The following is a 26,302-nucleotide window of genomic DNA, read 5'->3' as shown; positions in this document are numbered from 1 at the left end:
TCTTCAAATCTAAGGTTGTTTCAAAGGTGAAGGGGCTGATAGAAATAAATCAAATTTGGCATCACTGGTTGCTTAGGGCAAAAATGTTCTGTTTGGGCTGCGAGAGCACCTGGCTGCCTCTTAGCAAGCGAATGACAGGAGGAATTAGGTCAGCTGAGCTGGTGYAGCAGAGATCAACCAGACGGTGTGTATCACTTGCGGGGAATGAAAGATGCACAATTTTAAGACTTTGCAGATCCTATTTAGCAAAGCATCTTACATCTCCAAGAAAGGGAGGCCTCCCAGCCCATGCAAATCCACCTGGATCTGCCCAGGTGGTGTGGGAAGCACCCTGGCCATGGAGGGTAAGGTGGGATAAGGACAAAGGACCAGGCAGTGAATGGCTTTAAAACACATAGTCTGTGTGTTCCTGAGTATCACTGTACACACAAGCAGCGTTTTGGGGGCTTTTTTGTTGAGGTCTGAATAATGGATTTTTTTAAACCTAGTTGGCACTTGTAGCTGACATGTGAAATGTGTTAAAGCATATTTCATATTCTTCATTTTTGAAATATCAGTCTTAAGGCCATGTTACTCTGGTTTCTGGCTCTTGGATGGCTCTTGGATTTCTCCTAWTTTTTTTTGTTGTTGTTGCTTGAAATAAAAACCTGCATTTTTTTCTTTAAACACCTTGCTTTAAGAGCTTTGTGCTGCAATAGTGTCTTAATTTCTTAAATACGATAAATGAAATATGAAGTAAATGGCTATATGAAAGAAGCCTTGCAAAGGTCAGTTAATCATGCAGTTGCCTTGGAAAATTCACTTGGGGGTTGGGCCCTTAATTTCTGCAGTTGCTTAAGAATYTCTCACAAGATATTGGATTAAATGTGTTTAGGATTTGCCATTAGACAAAACAAGCCTTTCCCAGCCTTGTTTGTAGAACTGAGTTCTTCAGTTCTAAATTCAAACTCCTAGATTATCTGCCTTTCTTTACATTTAAGTGATCTCATTAAGTGTGTAATTGCAGCTGAAATGTTCAGTGTGAAATTCAGCTAGTGTCTGAGGGAGCCCCCAGCTCTCTTGGCCTGCCCTGTTCGGTGCCTCGACCTGCAGCGCTCCCTCCTCTTTGCGTGACCTCTTAGGCCCTTAAAATGCAGCTTCTYGGTGAGCAGGAATTTCATTCCAGTGCATGTGACTGAGCTTAAGGTAATGGAGGATCAAACCTTAAATGCTCATTTTATAATATGACTGTAATACTGAAAGGAGATGAGGAATAAAGACAGAACAGAAAATCAGATGTTCAGTTTATCATTGGTTTTGGAATTCTGTACACCCTCCAGGCATTGAAATGTTCATGTCTTTTGTCATTTGCAAAAAGAAACTTATTTGACAAATCTTCCAGACTTGTTTTGTTTGTTAACAAAGGAGTAACTGCTGTTCCTGCTGTTATCAGAGCAAGGGAAAGTCCCAACTTTGCTGCTTTTTTGACTTCTGGCCCTTGCTGGGCTGCCACAGCTGCTGTGTGTGGAGACCCAGGCAGCAAAGGCTCCAAAGAGGTGGCCACTGGGGACATCAACTGGTGCGGTTGACACTGTGTTACCCCTAAGACGACCGTGATTATGTGTGTCCCAGCAATGAGAGCCTTGCATGATGCTTTTTTCTCTCTTTTTTTTTTTGCATTTGTTCTCACCTTGAAATTGTATGCAACTAGTGGAACCTGCCACGTTGTCTCTGTACTCCTATTATGACGTTAGACCTATATTSATGTTTGTGGTTAGGCTCAGATGCTGCTTTCAGCTTTGACTCGCRGCAGCAGTTTGCTCACTGAGGCCCAGCCTGGCTTTGACGGTCGTGTTTTCCTGCTGCAGCTCTTGCAAGTGCTGTAGTCATCACTTGTTCAACAAGTGATGGGTGTTGGGATGCTTTAGGTGTTGGGGCTGGAAAGCCTGCAGCAACCTCTGTGAAGCTGCAGCTGAACGTGCCCTCTGTGGAGCTGTCAAATGAACAGCCAGCAGCCTGCAGGGGCCTGGAGGTAGAGAAGGGAGCTCCTGATTGAAGGGAGCTCCTGATTGAAGGGAGCTCCCGAAAGCCCCAGTGGGAGGTGTTGGTGACATTTTTCTGGTAAACCTGAAGTTTGAGCTGTTCTACCAGCAGTCCTATCGCTTGTCTGTTGTTGTTTACCAGACAGCTTAATACCATAACTTAACAGACGTGGCTCTGCATTTTGGTTTTTGTTCATGTCACGCAATCAAAATTTAGGGCAGTTYCTGTGAGGTTTTATTTGTATAGGAAGTACATTCCCTCCCTTCCTGAAGTACACACAGAACCAGAGGATAACTTTCCTGTTGTCTTTAATATGCACAGGAGTATGACCAGTTTTGAAGCAGATCATCAGCCTCATGGCATTGGCCCGTTGTGGTGTTGTTCTCCTGACCCTACAAAAATCCAGCTAGTGCAGGTCTGTCCCRAAACAGCTCTGCTGCAGGGCCTCACTCCTGCTTGTCACGTATCTCAATTGGTGCTCCCCATCCTGGAGCAAGCTGGCAGGTTWAGGGAGAGCATGGTGAGGTCAAGAGCCAAAGGGAAAGTCTGAGCCTCTCCAGCTCTTGCATCTTGCATCCTAGGATCTGCATCTAAAAATGTGGAGCACTTCATTCTTGTTGGAAGCCTAAGATCTGCTGAGTAGCTGCAAATGCTTTCTAATGACTTGTAGTAGGTTTTATTGGTGATCCTGGATCTGCCAAAGCAGGCCAAGACATAAAGTAGGTTGTTGCGTGACTGAATTTGTTGTTTTCATGCCRTCTTTTGGACTGTGTTTGTGTGTGACTGATACCACAACCCCATGTTTATCTGTTCTGGTATAGCCCTTGCACAAGAGGAAAGTGGCTGCTGGTTCCTTATAGCTGGTTCCTTATAGCTTGCTGTGGCACAGGACTTCCTAGGCTGCAAGATGTGACTCCCAAAGGTCTGTCCCAAAACTTGCTTTTGGACAAGCTGGGCCTTAAAGCTCTCTCTGGGTTTGGAAACACTTTGGGTCCTAACTCCCATGAATATCACTTAACTATTTGCTTTAGAGCTGTTTTGCTCAGTGCAAAGCAGTGGTAGATGCTCCCAAAATTTAGATTGTTAGCTTTGTCTTTTATCTTCCTTCTGTTCAAATAGTTGCATCAAGAGATAATCCTTGCTTAGCATGAAGGCTTGCCATTCCCTTTTCAGTAGCTAGCCTGCTCAAGCCGAGGTCTGAACGGCAGTAAAATAATACTTAAGAGATTTAACTTTCTGGAAACGTTCTTCTCTTGGGAGTYGTAGGTTCTGTTTCCCAAGCCTGGTCAGCTTGAGAACCAACGTGTTAACTAACAGCCTTTTGGGATGGCCTTGGCCTAGGAGCTGAATCCTCTTGAGCAAAATCCYGCAGTCGCAGCCTGTGTTTGTGGCTCCTTTCACAGGGGAGCAGCCGAGGGGAAGGTGCCAGTGCCTCCCGCTGCGGTGCTCCTGCRGCGAGCAGGGCGAGGGGCAGCGAAGAGCTGCCCGCAGCAGAAAGCCGTGGCTTTTAGCTGCTGCCGAGCTTGTCTCCTTTCAGGGTAGACCCGGAGCTTTATTTCGTGTTCTGTTTTGTTGGTACAGTGGACGAGCCGTAGCCCTGTTCAGTGCATCTGTGCTCAGCAGTTATCTCTTCTTGGCAGCTGCTGTGGGTGCTGCTGGGGGTAAGGAGCATGTGGCAGGTGCTTTCTACAAGGTGCAGAGCAGCACACAGGGTGCCAAGGGAGGCTCCCAAAGCTGATAGTGTAGGGAAATGGCTGGAGTGATTCTGACAAAAGACTTGAGTCCAGGAGTCCTCCCCTGCAAGCAGCAGGAGCCTGGTCAGCCATGCTGTGCTCATGGACATCATAGCGGAGCCTCTAAGCRTTTTTGCTGCATCCCAGGCTTCCTGGAAAAGAGAGCAGTTTGGTGGGGCCAAAGCCTTGCTTGCAAAAGCTTTTTACCCTCTTGTACTATTAATACACAGATTAGTTAAAATGCAGCACAGCTGAGAGTTCTGGAGCTGTAGTATAATTAAAATTATACTTTGCCTGGGTGTGTTATTTGTTTTCTGTTTGGGTTTTTTTGTTTGKTTTTTTTTTCTTCCCTCCTTTTTCCTCCTTAACAACTTTCTAAATCTGGTGCAGCCTGGGCTGGGACGGAGGAGGATTTCTGAGGAAGTTTCCTCTCTCAGACGTTTTAAGCTGTGGTAGGAGGATGACTAAGTCTGGGTACACCCAGACATTTCCCTTTGGACACACCTAAGCGCACACTTTCCAAGAAGAGGATCATGCCACCTTCCAGTCTGGGCGGAGAAAAAATATTAAGGCAGACTGGGCCTTAACATCCGTACCAGCCTCCTGCAGTGCCTTAGTGAGGCGCTTCAGCAGCCTGCTCTCCTAGGGTGCTTTCTGTACTGCTAAATTAAGCTTCTCCATTTCTTTGTTCCCTGCTAGCAGATGTGCATTAGTTGTAGACAGTGGAGGCTGTTGCCTATTTTTACACTCAATTAAAGTGTAACTTCATCGCCGGGGCCTCTGCTGTAAGCGCTGCAAGTCCAGCAGTGATCCAGACTGATTAATTGTCAGCTTAATGTCTTTGGCAGAGGCCTTTTGGGGCTGTTGCGGAGCACAGTCAGGGCACTGCTGCGTACTGGGATAGGGGAAGGATTTAGGGTTCTTTGATGCCAKTCCCATAGTAGAGCTCCTTTAGTGACAGAATTAGCCCTCACTATATGGACTGGCATGTATAAGAGGTCTAGAWAAATTCTCTGTTGTGCTGCTTGGGCATGAGCCTTAGCAGAAATRCAGCAAATTGCAGCATTGCACTGCTTACTGCTGTGGAAATGAGTGGGTTGGGCATTTTCTTTCTCTTCAAAGAGGCTGGTAGGCTGCRAAGTTTTGCTTGAAGCTTTTTTTCCCTTGTTTTGTTAATGAGCAAATTGTAAATATTGTGGAAGGATAAAAATGGAAAAGAAAGAGCTTCTGCTGTCGAGTCAGCTTTAAAGGAGTCCTTYAGCCCGTCTGATGAAACCAGAAGTTTCCTTGAACGGTTGTGTCTGTTATAATCAAGCTGCTAGCTGAAGACTTTTTTTTCCAAATAAAAGAGCTTGTTTTTAGGGCCTTCTTAAAATAAGTTCTTGGTTTAGGTGGCAAAATTCTGACTCTTTCCGGTGAGTAATTCTTGAGCTGCTGAAGCTGTAAATGTGAAAGTTCAGCCCTGCTACCAGCAGCTTTGCTGTGGGAACACAGTGGGTAAATGCGCTGCTGCTGTGCTGGGTGTGTGTGTCTAGCAAGGTGATGCTTTGGCGCAGGAATAGGGCAATTTTGCAGCAAATACTTGTTTTGGGGAATCTGCGGAGGGAGATTAGGACTCAGGAGTGCTCCTAGTGTTTCCAACTGCTAATGGCGCATGGCAGTTGTCTAGAGCTACTCTGAAATAACCCCCCTGAAATGTAGTTAGTGTTGAGYCTCTGGCACTTGTTTTGCTGCACAGATCTCCTACTGTGTTATGGTATTTGTTAAAGTAGATGATGTGGCCAGGATGAAACTCATGCTTCCAATTTTGACTGTGGGCCTTTTTCCAAGCTGAAGGAACACGGTTTCAGTTCTCACCAGAAATGACAGATGCTGAACACAGCCTTTGCATGAGGTTTGTATTAAACGCAAGCGGTGGAGGAATGCTGCCTAATAAGACTTGAACGAGCAGTAAGGACTGTTACCAGGGGACAGACAGGGCAGCTACTTGGGGCCTTCCAGATGCCTTGCAAGCATTTCGCCCTTGTCCCCACCCTCCATGTGCTGGTGGGATAAAACCTTAAGTATAAAGGTTCCTTTTTTGCTAGGGAAGCAGAGCAGAGCACCTCCCTCATCTGGTGCCCTTATTTAACCCTAGTCACCAAAGCATTTGAAGCTTATGTGTACACACTGACAGCCAAAAATCAATGCCTGTCTCTATAATGTTTGTTTGCAGTGGCTTTAAATAAAGTGGGAAAACAGCCAAACTGTACAGTGGACAGTAGGTCTTGGCTAATAACTAAGAAGCTATTACAAATGCCTTTTGGATTTAGCTTGTATAAGCTTAACTTTCCCTTCATTTTAGGCAAAGGCAATAATATATTATGCTTTCCCAAACCCTGCTGGCCCTGTATGTATCAATGGGTAGAGGTACTGAGCTACAGTTACCGCAGTGTGTTTAGACAAGAAGTGTCTGTGAGAAATCTGTGGCAGTGATGAACTTGGTGTGGGCTGCACAAAACCCTTTAGAAACTCTCTGTGTGCCGAGCTCTGCGGCTGCTCCGTCCTTCCSCGAGTAGCTGCTTGCAAGGCAGCTGTGCCATGCGCCTCGTGGCTAAGTCTGTGGCTGGAGTTCATGGAGAAGTGAAAGGCCTGGGTAGCTCATAAATCTTTGCTTCTGCTGTTTCTGCCGAGACCAGCAGGAATTGGAGGGCTTTGAGTGCTGCTGAGAATTTCCCCCCAGTGTTTTGTCACGTTTGGAGCTTGTGGTGATGCCTGCGCTGGTTCCCTAGCTTAGTGCTTTTAAGCACAGTTTCTCTGCTTCCTCTGAAGCACGTGTAAAAGTGGCTGGCTTAGCTGTGCTTGTAAACATGGAGCCTGGAAAACGGGCCCTGTCTAACGCGATTCTTGTCATTTGACAAAGGTGCTCTTGAAGTATTGCAGAAAACTGCTTATTGGGCAAACAAAGGGACCTTTTTAAAAAAAAAAAAAAGCTTGGCTTGGTAGTGAGAACAGCTGCAAGTCAGGAACTGGCACCCCTGCATCTGGTGACYGTCTTGGAGGAGGGAAACCACTTGTGGTTAAGCTGCTGGGCTGCCAGGTATTTGCGTGCACTGTTTGGGGCGAGTRGCCTGTTCTGCTGCAGCTACAGGTCGAGTCTTAAAGCCTGCATGTAGTTCAGCTTCCTGACCTCTCACCACCCTTCCCCACCGTCTGGTCTAGCGTCTGCAAACCTGGATATCAAGTTGAAAGGTTAGGTGCAGGAGAAGGGATGGAAGATGACGAGGGCTGGAGGTGCTGACCAAGGCAGGCAGGTGCAGGCTTGGTGGGTGGCAAGTCCTGCGAGCAGAGCCAGATGAAAGCAGCTCCGAGCGGGCAGTGGAAGCTGATGCAAAACTAAAATGCTGGTAGTGTGAATATTGAGACTTTGTGAAATTTTAGTCGAGCTTAGAGGAGGAATTGGATGGGCAGGTGCCTAAGTTGTCCGTGGGCAAAGACAGGCTCCCCTGGAGCAGCAGAACTGCAGGGAAGCGTTTGCTCTGCCATCGCTTTCAATGCTTCTCCGCAGAGCCAAGTTACTGCTGCCTGCAGTTGTCTGGAGTGGGGCCTTGTGCTGGGGAATGATTTTTAGCATTTAGAATTTTGTGTAGTGACTCTGCCCGGCTCTTTTTCTGTCTGTTGATTGTCATGATGATCCAGAAAGCATTAGCCAGCCCTCAAACTGCAGGTGGGTCCCTTAAGGCACCTTTCAATCAAGGAGGCTGAAGAGCAGATCCCATCACTGGGATCCCATCCCACTGGTGTCTGGGAAGATCCCATTGTTCAGATAGGCGCTGCTCATTTGGGTCTGCCTACTCTAAAGGACCACATTAAATACAGAAATGATTAAGAATGGRATTGTTTGGCAGCATCTGCTCTGCATGCCCCGGTAATCCCAAGAGTTGGAAAGGAACATGAAGACCCAACCCACAAGAGGAGATATTTGCTTTATTGAATGGGTGCTGTGAGAGGAATAACATGTTTAAATTGGTGTGAAGTTGTTCTCTTACTGTTTTTTTTTGTTTTTTTTTTTTCCTCCAGGAACTGGCAAACTCTGTCTACTTGGTTATGGAGGTGAGTACTTTTTTAAACTTGTATTTAGCAGACCAGCTGCTTACACAAGTAGTGCTTCCTCGTGGGTCTGACCTATGGTGCTTTTGCTAATCTGTGTACCTGTGAGAACTGTAACCGTGTGGGTGAAGCCAGCAGGACGTTGATCATGCTGCGGTCAGAAGGTCCTGCTGGCATAGGTTTAATCAGGCAGAATTCTTATCTCAAGGGTAAAATGGATGTTACAAGGTAGTATCTCCTTCAAGATACATGGAAAAACTGTCTCCACATTAGCTGCAAAGCTCATAAACCTTTTATTTCCACTGCAGTCTTCACTCTGAATTCTTGTTGACTTTCATTAATGACATGGAGCATAATATAGGGAATTTCAATATTCATCTATAGCTGCTCTCAGATTTTCCTCAACCAGTTTTCCTCTGGTCTTTCAAGTGGTGACTTCTCTTCTTTGTTTTTGTTTTCTGATTCTCTTGCACGTGTGTGCATGCACACATACAAAAGCTAATGTATGCTAATATATCATTAATAGAGTTAACATATAGGGGAAATGTGACGAGTAGCCTTCTAGAATGRTTTTTTCTATCAACTTCTGAATAAACATTTTGACACATCTGTRTTTGTTTATACTTCAGTATTCTGAGTAGCTTGCAGTCCTAGATAAGTTAATTTCCTTTAAAATCTTTGCTTTCCCTCGTGCTGATTGACCTTTGTGTTCTCTTTCCAGTACTGTAATGGTGGTGACCTGGCAGACTATCTTCACAGTAAGTACAGCAGTATGGAGAACATCCTCTGTATTTGGAAGGAATCAGTAGCTGTTCTAGTTTGTTAAAGCTGCTGGGGTTTGTGGAAGATCAAAGTAAGCAGATGGGATATCTCCTTTTCAGCTCCTGAAAAATAAACAGTTATCATTGCTCCTCTTAGAGCTTCACCCTTGATGATCATTTGAAAACTGAGAATTCAAGGCGGTAACATGAGGTGGATGACTTGTCTTTGCTATATAGGTCAGTAATGACTGAAGGGTACGGACTGCTGTCAGCAGTTACCTATCTATTTTGGTTATAGTGGCCAAAAAAAAAGGTGTTGAAACATTTTTACTTTGGCTTGTCTGTTTCTTGATTAAGGTGGGGGGGAGAAGCCTTTCTTGTTGCTTTGCATATTAACTAGGAGATGCAAGTTCTCTCTTTATATTTAGTTAGTAATCTCACTTCTTGTGTGGCTGTGGGTCATGGTTAAACCATTGGTTTGTTCATATTGCTAAAATAAATAAATAAAGCTAGATAATACATCAGGCTCTTTATTTAAGGTATGTGGTGCCTAGAAACTGTGAAAATTGAAGGGTTAAAAGCTAAATTTACATTTGCCCTATAGCTAGTGTTAATATCCCCAGAATGATTATTTTGGGCTTTATGCAGCTATTTTGTATTCTGTTTTTACAGGGTAACCAATTATATTTGTGGATATCTTTTGTTTGTTTTTGGAAAGGATTTTGTACTTGAAAAAGGATTATTTTGCCTTTCATAGATTTTATGTATTTAAAATACAGATGAGTAAGAAGTGAGTTACTTGTGTTTTTAAATTCAGGTTTAGTGTGCTTTGTCTTAGTTAAGTGATAATGTTTTGCATCCATTAGGTATTATTGTACTTTAAAGAGCTTCTCTTGTAGTAGTAGAACAGTGCTATGAATATCAAGTGAAAATATTTCTGTATATGTATATTTAACTTTCAAAATGTATTCAAAGAAGAGGGGAAAAAAGCCCATGAAAATAATGAAATGCTCTTAAAAGCAGTCAAGCTTTGCCAGGCCAGGCAAGTTTCCCACAGAGAATGGGCAATGAGTGATGAGCAGGGGTTGGAGGTCAGCTGGGAGCTGGGATTCCCTTCCCGTTAACTCTTCCAGGCTCTGCAACGATATTCCAAAAGCTCCAGGTCTGTGTCCAAGATGTTTTCATGTGAGGCAGGTTTGTTTTTTGAGTATGGGGACATGCTGAACAGGTAAAATCACTCTTCCCCAATGGTGGAATTGACGGTGTTTTGTGCCCTGGCATTAGATATTGTCTGGTGAGAACATGCAGGGGCCTTTTCAAGCTGTCATGCACACGAAGAGAGAACAGCRGCAGCAAAGCCCGAGCTGGGCACATCTGCCGCCCGGGCTGCGTGTGCAAATGTGGGAGCAGAGCCTCTGGCTGACTGGCAAGGCCCTGCTGCGGGTTCAGGGAAAATCTGCCTCTCCACAGCACTGCTTGTGCGTGGACAGCACAGTGTTTGCGTTGGTGTGTGCCATGCTGTGCAATTAATGGGGCTATTAATAAAGCTCGCTTCCTTGTTCATCAAGTGAAACTACTTGGGAAATTGGTGGCTAGTTTGAGAAAGTGACAATGAGTTGTATTTGTCAAATAAAATACTCTTTTACCCCAGCATGGGTCGTTTGAAGGTTGGCTGGGCTAATGCTTCATCCTGCTTCATCTGGTTTAATTCTGTAAGAGTTATATTGGTCTCGTGATCATGAAAAATACTTGGAATCTTATCTTGGACAGTTCAGGTTTCTTCCATGGTGCATTGCTGGTACGTGGTGCAGGAGTCTCATTTCTGCTGAGCAGTTACTGAGCTGCTTCAGTTGTTTTAGTAATTGTCTAATGGTTTTTAATTGCAAGGTGTACTTTCCCACTGGCTCCTTGGACGTTTTTGCTGGTAGTTCCTGCAGTGCTTACGCAAGCTGCCCATGCAAATCTCCTGGTTCTCATTGAACAGGATGCCTGAAACCTCCCCAGTCCGCTCTGCCCTATAATTACAAGCGTTAGGCAACATGGTAATTCTGTGTTGAATCAAAAGGCTCCCTAATTCTTGTCTTTGTAACTGGAAGACGTGCRTATGTGCACGTTTCAATGCACTTTGCATTTCTGTTGGATTTCTGTATCAGTCAGMCTCATCTCTTTGATACAGCCTTCTGTGAGTGTTTGTGTCCTGTTGAAAGGAACCACCTTGTGTGGATTTAAATGCTGTGACGCTTTTTCTTCTGTAGTTGGTGGCTTCGTTTAAAACAGCCAYCACAGCTGCAGGTGAGCGTGGCAGATCTCTGCAGTGCATGACAGAGCTATGGAAAGTATTGCAGAAGTTACTGTTTTCACTGCAGGAATAAGTGGCTGAAATTCTGGGCTTCTGATGGTCAGGAGGTCAGATCAGGTTGATATCTAAAATTCTCTTTATAAATTCCCTGACCTGGGCAGTAACAAAAAGTTCATAAATGCATATTCCTGACCTTTCTAGAAAGCTGCTTCCTAATCGAGTTGTCTCTGTGAAGGGAACTCACATCTAAGATTAGCATTTCTTTATTAGACTGTGGCATGCATAAGACATGATTTTTCTTGTAGATTATTGAATCCCCAATGGTCTTGGTGGCTTTTTTGCAAATCAGAGATGCAGTGCATTTCTGTAGAGCTCTTCTTATGCCAAAATAATTAAGAGTAGCTGTGAGAAGAGTAGATCTCTCCAGAATAAGTCTCCTGGTTAGTATGGGAGACTTTACAAGGGTCACACCCCTGATATTCAGGGTGGATGGAACCCTCTGAAGATACAACCTGCCATGATGGGCCCCAAGGGACCAGCCTAGTTCCTTTGACTTCAGTCCGATTTAGATCGGACCCACATTAAGGAGATGCTTCCGGGCAGTTGTTAGACTGCTGAGCAGTGCTTTCCAAGTCGCTTTTTAGGTGGTTTCATCCTTTTTCTGTGCCTCAGGAACGCYCAGGCACACAGCCCTTGTGCTGACCTGCTGTAAATATTTGTTCTGCTCTCCTGACCCGTGTAGCAGCCGTTCCCGGGACAGAAAGCTGAGTGTCCTGTCCACAAGTGCAGCCCATGAAAATAAACACAGGGATATTATTACTTCTGAGTAATGGCAGCACCAGGCCTGGGAAGCGGTGCTCCCTGTGAGATGTTGCTGACCGTGGRTGTCTAGGGGGATGCCTGGACTTCAGTGTAGACTTAATGTCCTGCAGACAGTTTTGTGTGGAGATGAGCTGGCTCCTCTCTGCAGGGACCAAAGTGCAAGCTCCATGTTTAGGATGGGATAGGCAAGCGGTCATSGTCTCTGCGTTTGTTCTGGCAACACTTGAACTGAGGGGATCTTCTGTATGTTCTCCCTCCGGCTGCTCATGACTGGTTGGCCTGTGAAGCTTTGGCTGCCCAATATGGGAATGTCCCAGACTTTTGGAAATTGTGCTAGCGGAGTATGGCTAGTGTTGCTGCTTCTGACTTTGTGGCAAGAAACACTGAGGTGAAAAGAGACCCGGTAAGGCTGAAGCAAGATAGAAAGACATCAGAAAGACTTGAGGGGGAGACTGAGATTCTCAAAGCCTCCCAAAGTGTCCCATTTCTTTATTTCTGAGTCCTGGAGTTTGCTGCTGCCATTCCCTGGGCTCMCGGGCTGGGTGTGAGGGCTCAGACCTCAGGCTTCTCTGTGTGGCGGCGACTCTGTTACGGCAGGAGGTAAAAGAGGATCTCCCTGCAAAGCCGCCCGCCCGGGGCAGCCCCGCGGGAAGCCGAGCTCTGCGACGCTGCCGTGGCAGCCCGGGAGACCCCTCACACTAGGGAACGTCCTTGCAAGCTCAAGAGCTTCACACAGAACTTCTGTTAAGTGCCAAGGCCTAAATTCTGCAGAAAGTGCAAGCTTAGAGACCCTGTTTTGTCTGGATGAATGGGGTTTCTAACCTTGGTATCATTTTTTTCCAGTGTGAAGGCTTAGAGCCCTTATTAAGGAGGCTTAGTGTATTTGCACAGAGAAGGTGGCTGGCACTGTGTTAAATTCTTATAAACATCAAACTGTGTAAAAGAGAGGGTAACGCCTTAAAAAATGTGGCATGCTTTGGGAGTGCAGGTCAGAACAAAGCTCTAAAGAAAACAGCGCCTCTGCTAGAGGCAAGGGGTAGTTAGCCAGGAGTTCATTATCTGCCTTGGATAATGGTAAGTCCTGCCAAGTTTCAAGTCTTGCTTCTTGTTTGGGAGATAAAGGTACAGYTGGGCTGTCCTCTTCTGGGCCTGAACTGAATTGGGCAAAACGTAGTGGAGCCCTTGCTGTTTTGTCTAAAGGCAGCAGTCCCTGTTTTAACCGTTCCCRGAAAATTTCCCAGTCTCCGTTCACTTGGGGCTCTATTTGGACAAATAGTGGGTAGGAATGTGGAGTGTGCGAGGATGGCAGAGAAGGGAATTGCAGAAATATTTTGCATAGAAGCAGAAGACTGAGCCCAGCTAAGCCACGATGCAAGCCCCTTAGCCCACACGAACTGCTGCATGAATGAGTATCATGATATGTGCCAACCGGAGATCTGTCACTTAATGCCCTCCTGGGAAAAGCCTTGTTGCAGATGAGGCAGCACTTTTCTGGGGAAGATAGCAGTGGGTTTGGTACACATGCCTCTGAGCTGCCTCTTGGTCTTTAAAATCCCTTTGCAGACTCTCCCCTTCTTGCACAGGAGCCTTTTGAATTGCAGCTGAGGGCCAGTTCATGGAGAAGAAGGCCCAGGGAGGAGAGGAACTCTGCAGACATGTGCGCCTGTGTCACGTGTACGAAGCTGGGACCAGCTGGTACCCACGGTGACATTTCAGCTCTGCTTGTGCCTCTGCTAGGGCAGGAGATCTGGGAGCGGTGGGAGTTTATTTTCCATTCTAAATGCTGTTTAACTGACCTTTGTTCCTTGCTGTTTCCCATGCACATATTTTAAAAGTTAGATTTTTAATTTCCTGTTGTGTTAAAGCTGCCTGTAGCCTCATCTGTGTTTTCATAAGAATTCCTCCCTTCTAGCTGACTAGGTAGGTTACCAGTTTGAAACTCCTGCCAGCTGGGTTTAAGGACTCACTAGAGAGCAGCTGGAACAACACTAATGAAGTCCCAAGTAATTTGCAGGGGGCTTTTACAAAAGAGATAGTTTTATTCAAATGGAATGGTGCTTTTTAAAGCTTGACTGACAACGAGGCAGGGCAGGAGCACTACTGATCCTGGGGCTTGTTCAGCAGACTGCTCTTGACTTTGGCGAGAGTTTCCTGCGCACGGTTCTTAAAATAACCAGAGCTAACAGCGTGTCAGTCTGGCTGCAAGAGCCTGCTGGACACTTTAATCCCATCAGTATGTCTTAGTTTTCACACCACAGTTGTTAGGAAGCCTGTCTCACAGGGAGAGTGCGGTGCTTATACACTTGAAAGGGTTTGATTATTAGTATTTTTTCAAAATGTATTTGCTTAAAAAGGGTTCTGATCTACTGTAGCTGCTCCTTCATATCTGTGGATGCAGGACTGAGAGTGTCAAGCTGGAGTTTGCAGGGGCCGCTTGGTCGGGTACTTAGTTTAGGTGTCACAGAGCTGTGGCTCCSCCAAACATGGGGATTAGCACTATGGTTTGGACTAGAGGGTGATGATGCACCAAGGTTAGGCCCAGATTTTGATTTAGTGAAATCCCTACGTTACAGATGCCTGGTGGTTGTGGCCCTTACTGTGCCTGAAATGCCTCTGAAGCCCTAACCCCATCAAGTGTCAGTTTTGGACCCAGCTGATAACTCAAGTTCAGGTTCATTGCTGGCCTGAGCTCGAGCCGTGGCCACAGTGTGTATAAAGCTGTGGGGAGAAGGGAGGGCAAAACTTCCCTTTCCCACAGTACTAATCTCTGCACTGATTGTTCAGAAATAGTGTGGTGAAGAAAAAAGCTGCATGTGGAAGTAAAAATGCCAAATTATGGCTAATTGCTGTGGAGAAGCTGCCCTCTGGGCTCTTCAGAGAACTGGCATTATGATTTTTCATCTTTTTTTTTTTCTCCTTCCTCCCTAGCTATGCGGACACTTAGTGAAGACACCATCAGGCTCTTTCTGCAGCAGATCGCAGGTGCCATGAAAATGCTGCACAGTAAAGGCATCATCCATCGGGACCTGAAACCACAGAATATCCTTCTTTCCTATGCTGGAGGCAAGAAATCGAATCCCAACAACATTCGCATAAAGATTGGTAAGACCCTGGTAAAAGTGCCATCCTAAGAGCTCTCAGGAGAGCTTGGTAGCTAATGAGCAGCAAACCTCAATTTTTTTTGGGGGGAATTGTCTAGATGAAAACAAAAGAAAAAAAAATCTGGGCTTTTTAATATGCCCTAAGGCTTTCCAACTTACTTTGTTAATTCCTGTACTAGAAAGACCAAAGCTCAGTTAGCTCCAGTCTTTCTCCAAGTTGGAGCAAGTGTGTTCTGCCCTCCCAGGGCAGAAACTGGTGGGGAAAAAATTGGATGGGTTTTCCTGCCTTGAATGTGCCTCACTTGGTAAAAACAAATACCAACCAGCACAGTTTGGCTTGTGATCTCCAGCCTTGCCAACAAATGAGTTCATGTAGTGACTTTTGTTGGTCAAATTCTCAAGTTCTCAAGAACTGTAAGACCTAAAAGTAGCTGCTGGCCTCAGAGATGATAGTGGGAGTGAGGCACAGTTATGTCCACTATTTAAATTAGAGAAGGGCTTCTCAGCTGCAATTTGAAGGCTTCTTTTCGTGCATATTAGGCACAGAGGGCATCAAGCAGCACAGATGGATTGGCAGTTGGGACAAATGCTCCCAAAATCCCATCACTGAGCACAGAGATCCCCTGTGGTCCCTATGAAATGAATGCTAGATAACATCATTCTCAGTACACAGACATTTGTCCTGTTATGTTACCGCTCACAAGCTGAAGTTAATGCCAGTTAGATAAAACTAATCCTTGCCTACCCTGTGGAGAAAGTGTAAATGCCCTCATTTGTTTGAGAAATGAGATTCAGTGGAAAAGGTTGCTTGAAATCTGCTGCCGCAGGCTGTAGTTGAAGCATTTGCTGAAATGCAGAAGTCTCTCGGAGGTGGAAGTGGCTGAAGCTGCAGGACTTGGCAGGAGATCCTGGAGCAGATCCTGGTTCACGAACACGGCTGCTCTTCAGCTTGTCCTGCCCTCGACCCGCTCCCTCCCACGTCCCTGGGTAGTGTGTGGCCCAGGAGAGGCTATAGGCAGTCTGTCAGTGACAGATGACAGTGTAAACAACTGTGTCAAATAATCTCCTTGCTCGAAATATCTAGTAACCTTGAGAGAACCTCTAAACATCATATGATCAGATGCTGAGTAACCTGCAGATGTAATTCATCTTGGTATTCATAGTCTCTGGCTTTTCTATCTATCAGGTGAAGTAGTGGCTCGACTTTCTCTCTTCATATCAGTTATTGTCATTTATTAAAAGTCTGCTAAAAGAACAGAGCAAGACAGTGTTCAGTCAGCACGTTCCAGAAAGGGGGATGGTGGCAAGCAGCAGCCTCTGTTGGATGCCTGTTACTCTGCAGTCTTTTCAGTGGAGGGAAGCTTTTAGTTCCCCAAATTGTAACTGGAGGTAGCAACAAATTAATGATGTGAAAATCTTTGTGGTTTCCTAATGGTTTGACACATTTGTAGATCGTGAGTTTTGCTTTAGCCAGTGTGAATTGGTACGCTCTTATTGCAGTCGAGGATTGTCATCAGTTTCTGTCTGCTGATGTTTTGGAATATGGACAAATAGCTGCAGGAAAATTGACCGATTTCTAAATTGGAGGGAATTTGTTCCTCAGAATACTTTTTGTATCTTTGTTTTCCGCTTTGTAATGTCTGTACCATACATTAATAACTAACACAAGGACATCACTGTTCAGGGATATGGTTAATAGTGTCCTGTGGAAAAGATGGAATCGCTTGCTGCAAGGATTCATGGGGAGCAGGGCAGGTTGAGGAAGATGCAGACCTTCTAGAAATGGTGACTGATCCTGACCCACTTCTTCGTTTCTTTTTGTAGCTGACTTTGGGTTTGCTCGATACCTGCAGAATAACATGATGGCAGCAACGCTGTGCGGGTCACCCATGTACATGGTGAGTGGGTTTTGCTCGCGGGGCTTTCTCCTCCCTTCTTACTCTGCTCCCCCAAAGCCTTTCCTACAAACGTCATGGTAGCTGCTTTCTCTTTTGCCTTCCCAAATTTCTTGCAAGGGTGGAATTTTGTTTGCTTGTCAAACACCTATTACACTGGGAGACTTTCTAAAGTCCTAGCAGCCTGTAATGACAGGTGGCGAGTGCCTGTGGTAGGTGCTGTGTTACCTAACTTCCAGGTGAGCTGTTGATAAATAACTGAACCAAATGGAGTATTGATCCCCCTGTGTTTGCAGCCACTGAATCTTTCAGAGAAGCAGGGCCTGTCCAGGGAAGGTGCTAGAACGTGAAATCTAATATTTCCTCCTTACAGGAAAAGCAGCAATGAAAGAGGGAAAATCAGGATGATGTTTCACACATCTGGTACTCTCTGAGGCCCTTCCTTGGAGAGGAGCCTCAGCTGCTGTTCTTCAACAGGCCTTTTTGAGACAGTGGTTACAAAAAGAAAAAAAACCCTTTCACTTTGGACCTTTCAGTTGCTCTTCCAAGCCCAAAGCATCAGCATAAAGATCCCTGTTCAGAAGCAAGTTTGCAGAGTTCCCAAACCTTTTTGCTCTTTGGTCTCTCAAAATCCCTTTGGGCAATGGTGATGGTGCCATTCTTGCAGTGTTTTTATAGCAGCAATTAAATATGTTTTGCTACACATGCAACTCTAAATAGAGCTCACCTGCCTCTATTTGCACTTCACAGGTTGTGTCTCCTCCAAATATTCTTTCAGMGAAGGGAGTGCTTTGGGGTGATTTCTTTCTTTGTGAAATAGATGCCTTAAAAACAAAGGGATCCCTGATACCTCCTTTGTACCTTCTACCGGGTAGAAGAGCAGGATGAGAGGAGGTGATGTCTTGTTGACTGTTTCCATAAACACAAACACCTCAGTGTCACATCAGGGCACTAAAATTAAAAATGACAAAAGTAGGTTAGAAATAAAAATGACAAAACAAACTGTGTAATAGTTTCCAGGGATGTGGGTGTCTGAACTCAGGATAAAAAGTTGATGTGGATCAATTTGGGCTGAAGTTTTCAGAAATACCCCGGGGAGAGCAAGGACATGAACTTGAGCATGGTTTAGGCCCCTTAAGCTCTTCTTGAACCCTTCAGGCACAGTTAGGCCGGGCTGGGCCACGCTGCGCAGCGGTGGCGTCTTTGATAATCTGCTCCACCATACAAACCTTGTGCCAAGCCTGTTTCCTCCCTTTTTCTTTTTTGAAACCTGCTGTTTACTTGACTGTGCTATCTGTGTAGATGATGTCACTTTTTTCTCCTAGTGAGAGTTTCCTGAATTGTCTATTTTTGGTGATGCTTTTTCTTTTTGAGGCTCTTGTGGAAGTAAATTAAAACACTCAACTCATTATTTGAGAGAAGTAGAGGGAACTGTTGATGACCCCTGTGTGGTTGTAGGTTTTTTTCTTTTCTTTTCTGTAAAGAGCCCTGGAGCGGCCTTGTAAGCTTGGAAAGTTCCATGTTGTTCTCTGTTTATTGCAAGATCTGAGGGAGGAGGGCAAGGGAGGGTTAAACTGGGATTTAGAGTAGGGGTTTTGAAGTCTCTCTAATGCTATTGTGGGTCTTGTGCCTTAGCCCTGGGAACATCTGCTAGCAATGCTGATATTGCTTCTCTTAGCTCATAGCCCATAGCAGTTCTTTTCATTTTCTTAAAAAGAAAAGTATGTTACCAGCAGGAAAATGAGCTTTGTGTCCAAGCACGATATGGTCAGTGTCCTGTGAGATGTGAAACCCCCATGCATGGTTCATGTCCCCTTTTCCCCCTCAGCTTTATTCAGTGTGGTGCCTGCTTCCCTTAAGGACAAGCTCTGCTGCCCAGCTTGTTTGCTGCCGCTTGTTTCCATTCCATGTGGCCTTTCCTCGTGGCAGAACCAGAAGGTTCATTGCCGGGCTGGCAGCACAGGGCTGAATCTGTTATTTTGGTGTCTGGGGTTCATGAGCCTGCCCAGCCTTCCCTTCCCTGCGGCTGCTCCTGGGGCACGTGGACTTGGGGACCACGAGGCTCTGGGCACTCGCGCTGTTTCCACCTTCTGGAACCATCCCGGGAGAGAGCAATCGAGGGCACGGTGTGAGATTAGACACCAGCCTCTGTGGGCTAGCAGGGCACAGCCACGCGCAGTGAAACGGATCCTCCTTAGAACCCCAGCGGTGTCACTGGCCTCTGCTGCGTAATTAATATCCTGCCATGTTGGGATAAATGAGGAAGACGGGTGATGTGACGGYGCCTGGGGCAGCGCCGGGGCTCCCCGCACGGCTCGAGCCCTTGTCTGCTGCATCGTTCACCTCTTGCTGGCTCTGCTTGGGCAGCTCYGTGGGTGCCGCGTGGCCTGGATCGACAGGGAAGGGTCCCCTGTGAAGGGGGTGGCCGGGGTTAGCCTGCAGTGGACAGGACAGCCTGGGTTTAGTGGGGTCGTGTTGCTCCCTTRGGGTTTTGTCTCTGCTGACCCACCCTAGATGTGGAATTGCCCCTGTCGAGGAGGTAGCGCTACTGTCTGCCCAAGTGGGAGCAGATCTCTGACGGGTTCTGGGGAACCTGCCCGGGGCTTTTTAAAGAATATTGGTGGTATCTGGTTCTTTCTTGCAGCTGCTCCTGCCCTGACCCCTCCTCCCCTGACCCCCCCAAAAAAGCCACTTTAATAAACAGATTTCTCTTCCCCCCGAAAGGCACCTGAAGTCATCATGTCTCAGCACTATGATGCCAAAGCTGACCTCTGGAGCATAGGAACCATAATCTATCAGTGTCTGACGGGAAAGGCTCCGTTTCAGGTAAGCTGTTTAGATTTAATATTTCTGATTTTTTCTTTCACTTTTTWAAAATCCACTAATTCTAAGGCTTCTGTCACTTAGAGTATTGAGCCCTGCAGGCTCTTGGAGGTCTGGCTGTCCAACACACCACAGTGTGATGCTTTATATGTTGTAATTCTGGAAGTGATGCTGGAAGATGACACTTCTCCAGGCTACGTGTCTGTGAAATGTATCTTCTGGGCATAAGCCCTCAGCAAAGGTCACCCCAGCAGAAAATTATCTTGGGTTAGTTAAAGCAGTGGTGTTTTCAGGCCAGTGCTTTAAAATTCATTTCTATTTAGAGCTGTCCTGAGAGTGTAATTGATAATTATAATTCTGTTGAATATGTAAGGACAATAAGGAAGACTCTAATTACATGTTAATRTTATGGATGATTTGGTGACAAGTGGTGTATTGCAGCTGAACTGGCTTTGTTTTTGAAGTAGTTAAATAGGGTCATATCAAAAGGATCTTATCTGTCAGCGCATAGGGATCCCTTCCAGCTTTAAATGTTTACAGTCATCAAGCTCAAATACCTCTGCATATAACAGCTGACCGAGCTAGAGTGTATCTTTGTGACAGGCATTCTTTCATTTAAAATGTGCAAATGATGGAAAACTTTGCCACAACCCCATGCAAGTTGTTTCAGGATTGCTTCACCTATTTTTAATCTTATATGTAGCTGGAGTTAAGCTGGATTTAGTGCACTTCTCTTTGCCAATCATTAGTGTGCCATAGAGAGCACTTCATGTTACTTCTCTYTTCCATGCTGACCCAACAATCTCTCTACTTTTCTTAATGAGATCTTTAGGCTCTCCCTTGCAAGCAGTATTTTGAAGTACTGTATTTGTCGCTTTTTCCCTTGCTGGTTTACATCCTAGCAGAGAGATGCTTGCGTTACTGATGTCCTGCCACATCTTCAGCTGTGAGCTCTGCAGAGCTCCTTTCTTCCTGGCCCATGGAATATGGGATCAGACCAAATCTCACATTTGCACGCTGAGTTAGTGTCATTGACACCAACTCTTCAGCTTCTTAGATCAGGTGCAGCAGATGAGTGAACTGTGACCTTTATTTGCTTTTTACCAGTCCTGACATATCTTCACCCTAAATGAAAAAAATGAGTCAGTGGTGTGAGGACAATTCTGTGCTCTTGTAATAACTCAAGCTGTATAAAGTGCAGAATATTCAGGCCTTCAACTCAACTCTAGGTTTTCATAGGCATTCAAAGTCTCATATGAAGYTGCAGAATCAGGAAGGTTTAAGTGAATTCTGAATTTGTGGCAGGAAGGATGCTGCAATATGGAAAAATATGAATGTAAACTAATGGCACACTTTGGTTTTAGATCAGTGCTAAGGCTTTTCTCCTCCAGGATATTTTTCCCTCACTGTTCTAAGAACCTTTTATGTCAGTGTTTTGTAATCTTTATTCCCTCTTCCTTACTGTGTATTCATAGCAACASTTCATTTCCTTAGTGCTTTTTGTGTGTGTTTTATATGTATGTCTGTGTGTATATAGGTGTGTGTGTGTATATATGTATATGTCTTTAAGAAAGAAGAAAATAACTGTGAAGATAAAAGCAAATAAATATTTGCATTAAGGTGAAAATGTGGGAGTGGAAAAAGCAAAGGTTGGCCCTGCATGCGTGAAAGAGTCTGGCACTCGTTTCTTCTTGCAATGGAGTCTTTTGGTCTCTGAAGACACCTTGATATCCTCCTGCTCATTGAAGTTGTATAGGTATCAGTGACATGGTGACTTTATCACAGGTGTTTTGCACTTAACTCTGAGGCAACTGTTTTTTTTTATAAGAAGTAGGTGGCTCTTGTCATTAGTCACTGAAGTGCATAGAAGGAGTGTTTTTCTGAGAATTTTACGATTTTTCCCACATAATAAAATTAAACACTAGTTGGCTGCATTCATCCCTCCAGCAAAGGTGCCCTTGCAGCGAGCAGGAATGGGGCATTTTGGTGCTTGCCCAGCAGGTCCTGGTCCTTGTGGCTGCCTGGGCACCTTCTTTCTTTCACATGTCCATCTGACATGTGTTGGGCTGGAGGAGGGGGGCCAGATTTTTTTTTCTATGTTAATTTTTCCCCATGCCCTTTGCTCTTTTGGGGGGTTGTGTTTTGAAACAAAATGCCAGACTTCATTTGTTAGCGTGGTAACAGCTGTGGACGTGTTTGATCAGGGAGAAGGAAGAGCTCGCCCCAGATGGTTCTCCACGTGCCATCTATTTGCTTTGACCATGTGTGCTGCGAACTGCCTTTCCCCAGCGGCAAGTTTCAGGTGAATGAAACCTGTCTAGGTCAAGATGTTGAAAAAGTAGTTAAAAGTTAACCAGCTTTTTGTTTAGCTAGATTGCATTTAAAGAATTTGCTGTGGTGGCTGAWGGTCTCCAAGCAGGTGAGAAGTCTGTGGAGATAGAGGTGGTGGACAGAGGTGCTGGACCTACATGCGGGTGCTGGGGACCCCGCTGATAGGAAGCGGCACGGTTGGAATCAGCTGCTCATCTCCTCACCTGCCTAAAGTCAGGAGACCTAGTGGTGCCACCAGCAAACCCAGCTGTACAGGACAACCAGGAACGGAATTTCAGACACTGACTTCAGGCTGAAACCCCCCAATTGTGTCCATCCCTCACRTGTGAGGAGGTCCCTGCTGCACCTTCAGGTGGGAATCCCCAGCAGAACCTGGAGCGCAGCTTGTGACCTTCTGCTTTTAGGCCCTTAGTTCACTGTGTCATCCAGCTGGGCTGCTTCTCAGGAATGCAAAACCAAGAGGACTCGAGTGTAGCAAGGAGGAAGGAGCAGACTAAAAATAAAATGGGCTTCAGGGGCTTGGAGAAAAGATCAAACATGTGTGGAAGGGCTGAGGTAGCTGTCAGTTGAGAAAATGCTTATAAATCAAGGTAGAGGAGTGTGTGTGTGTGTGTGTGTGTGTGTATGTGTCAATATGATTTCTAGCTGTCTCGAAGTTAAAATTAACTGTAGGTGGGTCACCCAAGGTAACTTCCCAGAGCTATTCCTGCCTCTTCCTTACCTCCTCGCGTGTGGACGAGAAGCTGCTGAGGCTGTCGGACGTGGACAGTTGGTAGGCTGGCTGGTGAAGCTGTCTTAAGGAGCTTTTTGTATTAAACGTGCCCATAAACAAAACAGTGAGACTGCCAGAAGGATGAGATTAACAGGATTCAGAATCCCTATAAACAGATTTGCTGAGCACTGCGTTAATGTGGAATTGTTAATTTGCCTGGCTGGGTARGTGGCCTGGGCCTCATCTCTGTCACTCAGGCCTTGGGCTGTGTGTTTGCTGGCCTTGCCAGAGAGCACCTGGGGGCTCTAGCAGTGACCTCTGCTTAACATGAAGAGATGAAGCCTCTGGAGGCGGGTGAAAAGCAAAACTAAAGGTAGGCAAAGGGAAGAGAAAGATTTACARCAGGGTCAAGAAATCTCCCCAAATCTAATTCAGTGCTTGTTGGATGATGTTTTCAATGTGGCTAGAGTTACATGAGCGCAGTCTTAAGAGAGACTGRAGACACACACACACATAGTGTTGAATGTTGAAGGAAAGACCTCAAATGAAAGAGCAACAACATCCTACCTGCTGTGATACGTTGTCCACTGAGAGCGTGAACACCTGTGGCTGCCCTGACTGAGCCCTGGGCATCCAGATTTTTCCTGGATGCAACAAATCCTGTGYCGAGGTGAAATGTTTCCCACTGCTTTGGGGCTGAAATGGCCTTGCAGGCAGCCGGCACCTGGTGGCATTGGCAGGGTTGGGCTGGATGCCCTTACCAGCTAAACAGGGCGCCCTGCTGCCCAGGACGGGCCACTAACTGGCAGCATTGGGCTTCTCCCGTTGGTTTTATATATGGAAAGAACAAACAGAAAGCCTTGCTTGCACTAACGCAGCTGCTCCAGAGTAGCACAAGAGGAGGGAGCAAGGGCATGAATTGGCCTGCTGGTTCTTCTGTTCTTGGGGAAACTGAGCTCTCCTTTCTGCATCCCTGTTCCTGACAGATGGGTGCTGTCCTACAGGTAGCAGATGGGTCCGAGCACTTTGGATGGTCCAGGTGTTAGGTGGCTTAAATGTGTTTTTGTATGTGTCTGTCTGCCTGAAAGGTAGGTTTCAAATGAAGTCTTTAGCCCCAGCAGGTAGGGATTCAAATGGCATTTTTAACACTTCTCAAATATTTTTGCATTTTCCATGATGAGCAGAGCAGTGTTGTCTATTGAAGGAGGAGCTGAGCAAAGTGGCTGAGGGTACCAGTGGTTTATGAAGTGGTTGCAAACAGCAGTAAAGCAATGGGCACRTCCAGGAGCTATGGGGGACTAATGTGTGGAATTGTGCAAAATTTGGGAAAACGTATGAAGGATTTTGTTTCTTCTCCAAGCCAGTGCTTAGAAACCCCCTCTAATAAACTGAGCTTTGTGCTGCTCTTAATATTCACTGTCTTTTTTGTCAGAAAAAAAATGACAAAACGGTGTTTGAAGTAGCTCAGAGGTTCATTGTATTTCCAAAACAATGGGGTGGTTGTGACGGGAAGCGGCCGGGGCTTGTGGAGCTCCACGGGAGCGAGCCCGGGCCTCGCTGCAGGGAACTGCTCCCCTGGGATGGTGTCTGCCCACACGGTSCTCTGTGGAGAGCAGCCTCAGGGCGAGCCGTGTGGTGCCGTGTGGGCACTTGCCTCGTTTACGTTTGCTAAATATTAAGAATTTAACTACAGGGAAGATCTGCAAGGGGAAAGGTGTAAGCTGGGCTTTTATTGAGCTAAATTGAATGCTGCTGCACGGGTTTGCTTCTGCATAGAACAATGTGCTGTGCTGAACAGCAGTCASTTAATGGTTTGTGAAGAACGTAATATCTTTGCATCACCTGTTYGGGTCCCTGCTGAGTCTGTGAACAGCAGAGGGTGGATTATTGCAGAGGAAGAACAGACTTTTCTTACATTCTCTTGCTTGGAATCCAGTCACTCCGTGCCAGGGTCTGTGTACATAGCAATGCTTGTCCTATGTTGCTGGTGCAGGTTGGTGGTAGAATTGGATGGCTCTGTGCAAGAAGCCTTGTCCTGATCAATACTCGCCAGTCTGACGTTAGCTGCTTTTGAGACTTTCCATGCGTGGTTTTTCCTTCCTCTTGGAGCTTTGTGCTGAGCCCTCACAGCTACCCTTAACTGAATTTTTCATCTTCAGCCAGAGGGAGTAGGTGATGTTGAAACAGCGTGTTGTGTAGCTGCTCTTTGAGCCGTGCTGTGGTGTTGGCATCGATGGCCATCTACAGATTGGCTTGTCAGATTTGCCATTTTAAGCATCTTAACTGACCTTAAATGCTTCCAATTTAGAAATAGAAGTGGGTGGAAGGCTCGAGGTTCCCTTGGCCCTCAGCATTTGGGAGTTGCTGACTGTTGCCTGCTCATTCATCCTTTCCTAAACATTCCTGCAACAGTAGTTTGCACACACATCTCTGTGATCTTCCCTCCTTGTTTGTGTGCACTTTCATGTCTGACACACCATCCGGGCTACTCTGCCCCTAGTAAGAGGCTTTACCTAAGCACAAAGGCTCGAGATGGTTGGGTCGATTTAGTGCTCCTGTCTCATTTGGTATATGAAATCAAAAGGAGAAATGACATGACACTTTCGTGTCTTTACATTGGTGATTGCAAACTTCTTGTGCAGAAAGAGGCACTGTGACTTTAGACCTTCTGGCTTCTTGGAATTAAGTTAGAAAAGTTTGATTGAGTTGTTGTTTCCCTGTGTTCCCAGTTTCTACACAGTCTTGGGCTCCCTGCCCCTTTTCTAAATACTGCAGCACTAATCCTTGTTCTCAGCAGGAGCTGCCATTCATCTTTAGGCAGCCCTCACGTCTTCAATTATTTGGCCTGCTGGGTGAGGCTATTAGGCCAGCTTAGACCTGAGCATCAGAACCCACTGAAATGAGGCTCAGAAGGAGAGAGCAAAACACAATCAGGTCAGGGACATAAAGCCTGAAACGGGGTATTCTTGCTCCGCCACAGCACTGGCTTTGCAATCTAAAGCGGACGGCAAGTTTGCATTGTGCTGGTTCAGCAGTTGCAAAGCTACCTCTGCTCTTCAGTAACTGTGAAATGAAAGTACTAATCCTCTTGCTTTATTGTAAACTGCTTCATACACTGGTTTTCTTTCTCCTCTATAGGCCAGCAGCCCACAAGATCTTCGTCTCTTCTATGAGAAAAACAAGATGCTGATGCCGAAGTAAGCGCTCTTCCAGTGTCACTGTTTGCTTCCACTTGCTTACACTGCAGTTACACCTGTCCCCTCATGCTCCTGGCTTGTTGCTCAGGAATATAAATGTTAAATATTTGTCCACCTGCCTTCCTCCATTGCTTAACCAGCAGTAATGTAGCTCAGAGCAAGTCTGACAGCAGCCACTTACCTGGCTTGTTGCCTTTGCCTTCCCCCAGATATTCCTTCCCTCCTGTTACTTAGAAGTGACTGTTGGTGATTTTGGGAGACAGCTGGGGGTCTCTTTCCCCATATGGTTTTCCCTGAGGGTGGAAATGATTCTTGGGAAGAAATCATGGCCACTCATGCAAGCAGCCAAGCCTCAGTGTCTCCTGTAACCTGCCCTACCTGACTGGAGGCTGCATTCCCATTTGTCACATGTTGGGACAGCAACTGCTCATGTCCATCATGCTAATAGGAGGAAATAYCCAACCTCTATCTATAAAAATGGACACTACTGCAGTTTCCAGGGGGCATGCAGGGAAGG

At 45.8% G+C, this 26,302-nt stretch overlaps 1 protein-coding gene across 3 annotated transcripts in view; it reads left to right on the top strand.

Annotated features, from left to right (window-relative positions):
- The window catches only part of ULK1 (unc-51 like autophagy activating kinase 1), a 73,220-nt gene that overhangs the window by 6,683 nt on the left and 40,235 nt on the right, over positions 1-26,302 (top strand). For all 3 annotated transcript variants that reach the window (XM_026037670.1, XM_026037669.1, XM_026037671.1), the window contains 6 exons: positions 7,815-7,847; positions 8,566-8,602; positions 14,655-14,828; positions 16,652-16,725; positions 19,447-19,548; positions 25,727-25,785. In XM_026037670.1, coding sequence (XP_025893455.1) covers positions 7,815-7,847; positions 8,566-8,602; positions 14,655-14,828; positions 16,652-16,725; positions 19,447-19,548; positions 25,727-25,785 — 479 coding nt within the window. The remainder of the gene's footprint in view (positions 1-7,814; positions 7,848-8,565; positions 8,603-14,654; positions 14,829-16,651; positions 16,726-19,446; positions 19,549-25,726; positions 25,786-26,302) is intronic.

Source organism: Nothoprocta perdicaria, unplaced genomic scaffold, assembly GCF_003342845.1.
Source record: "Nothoprocta perdicaria isolate Ctin4 unplaced genomic scaffold, notPer1 scaffold_2, whole genome shotgun sequence".
NCBI classification, from domain to species: Eukaryota; Metazoa; Chordata; class Aves; order Tinamiformes; family Tinamidae; genus Nothoprocta; species Nothoprocta perdicaria.
Note: the sequence above shows the minus strand (reverse complement) of the source record. Positions and strands in the feature narration are given on the sequence as shown.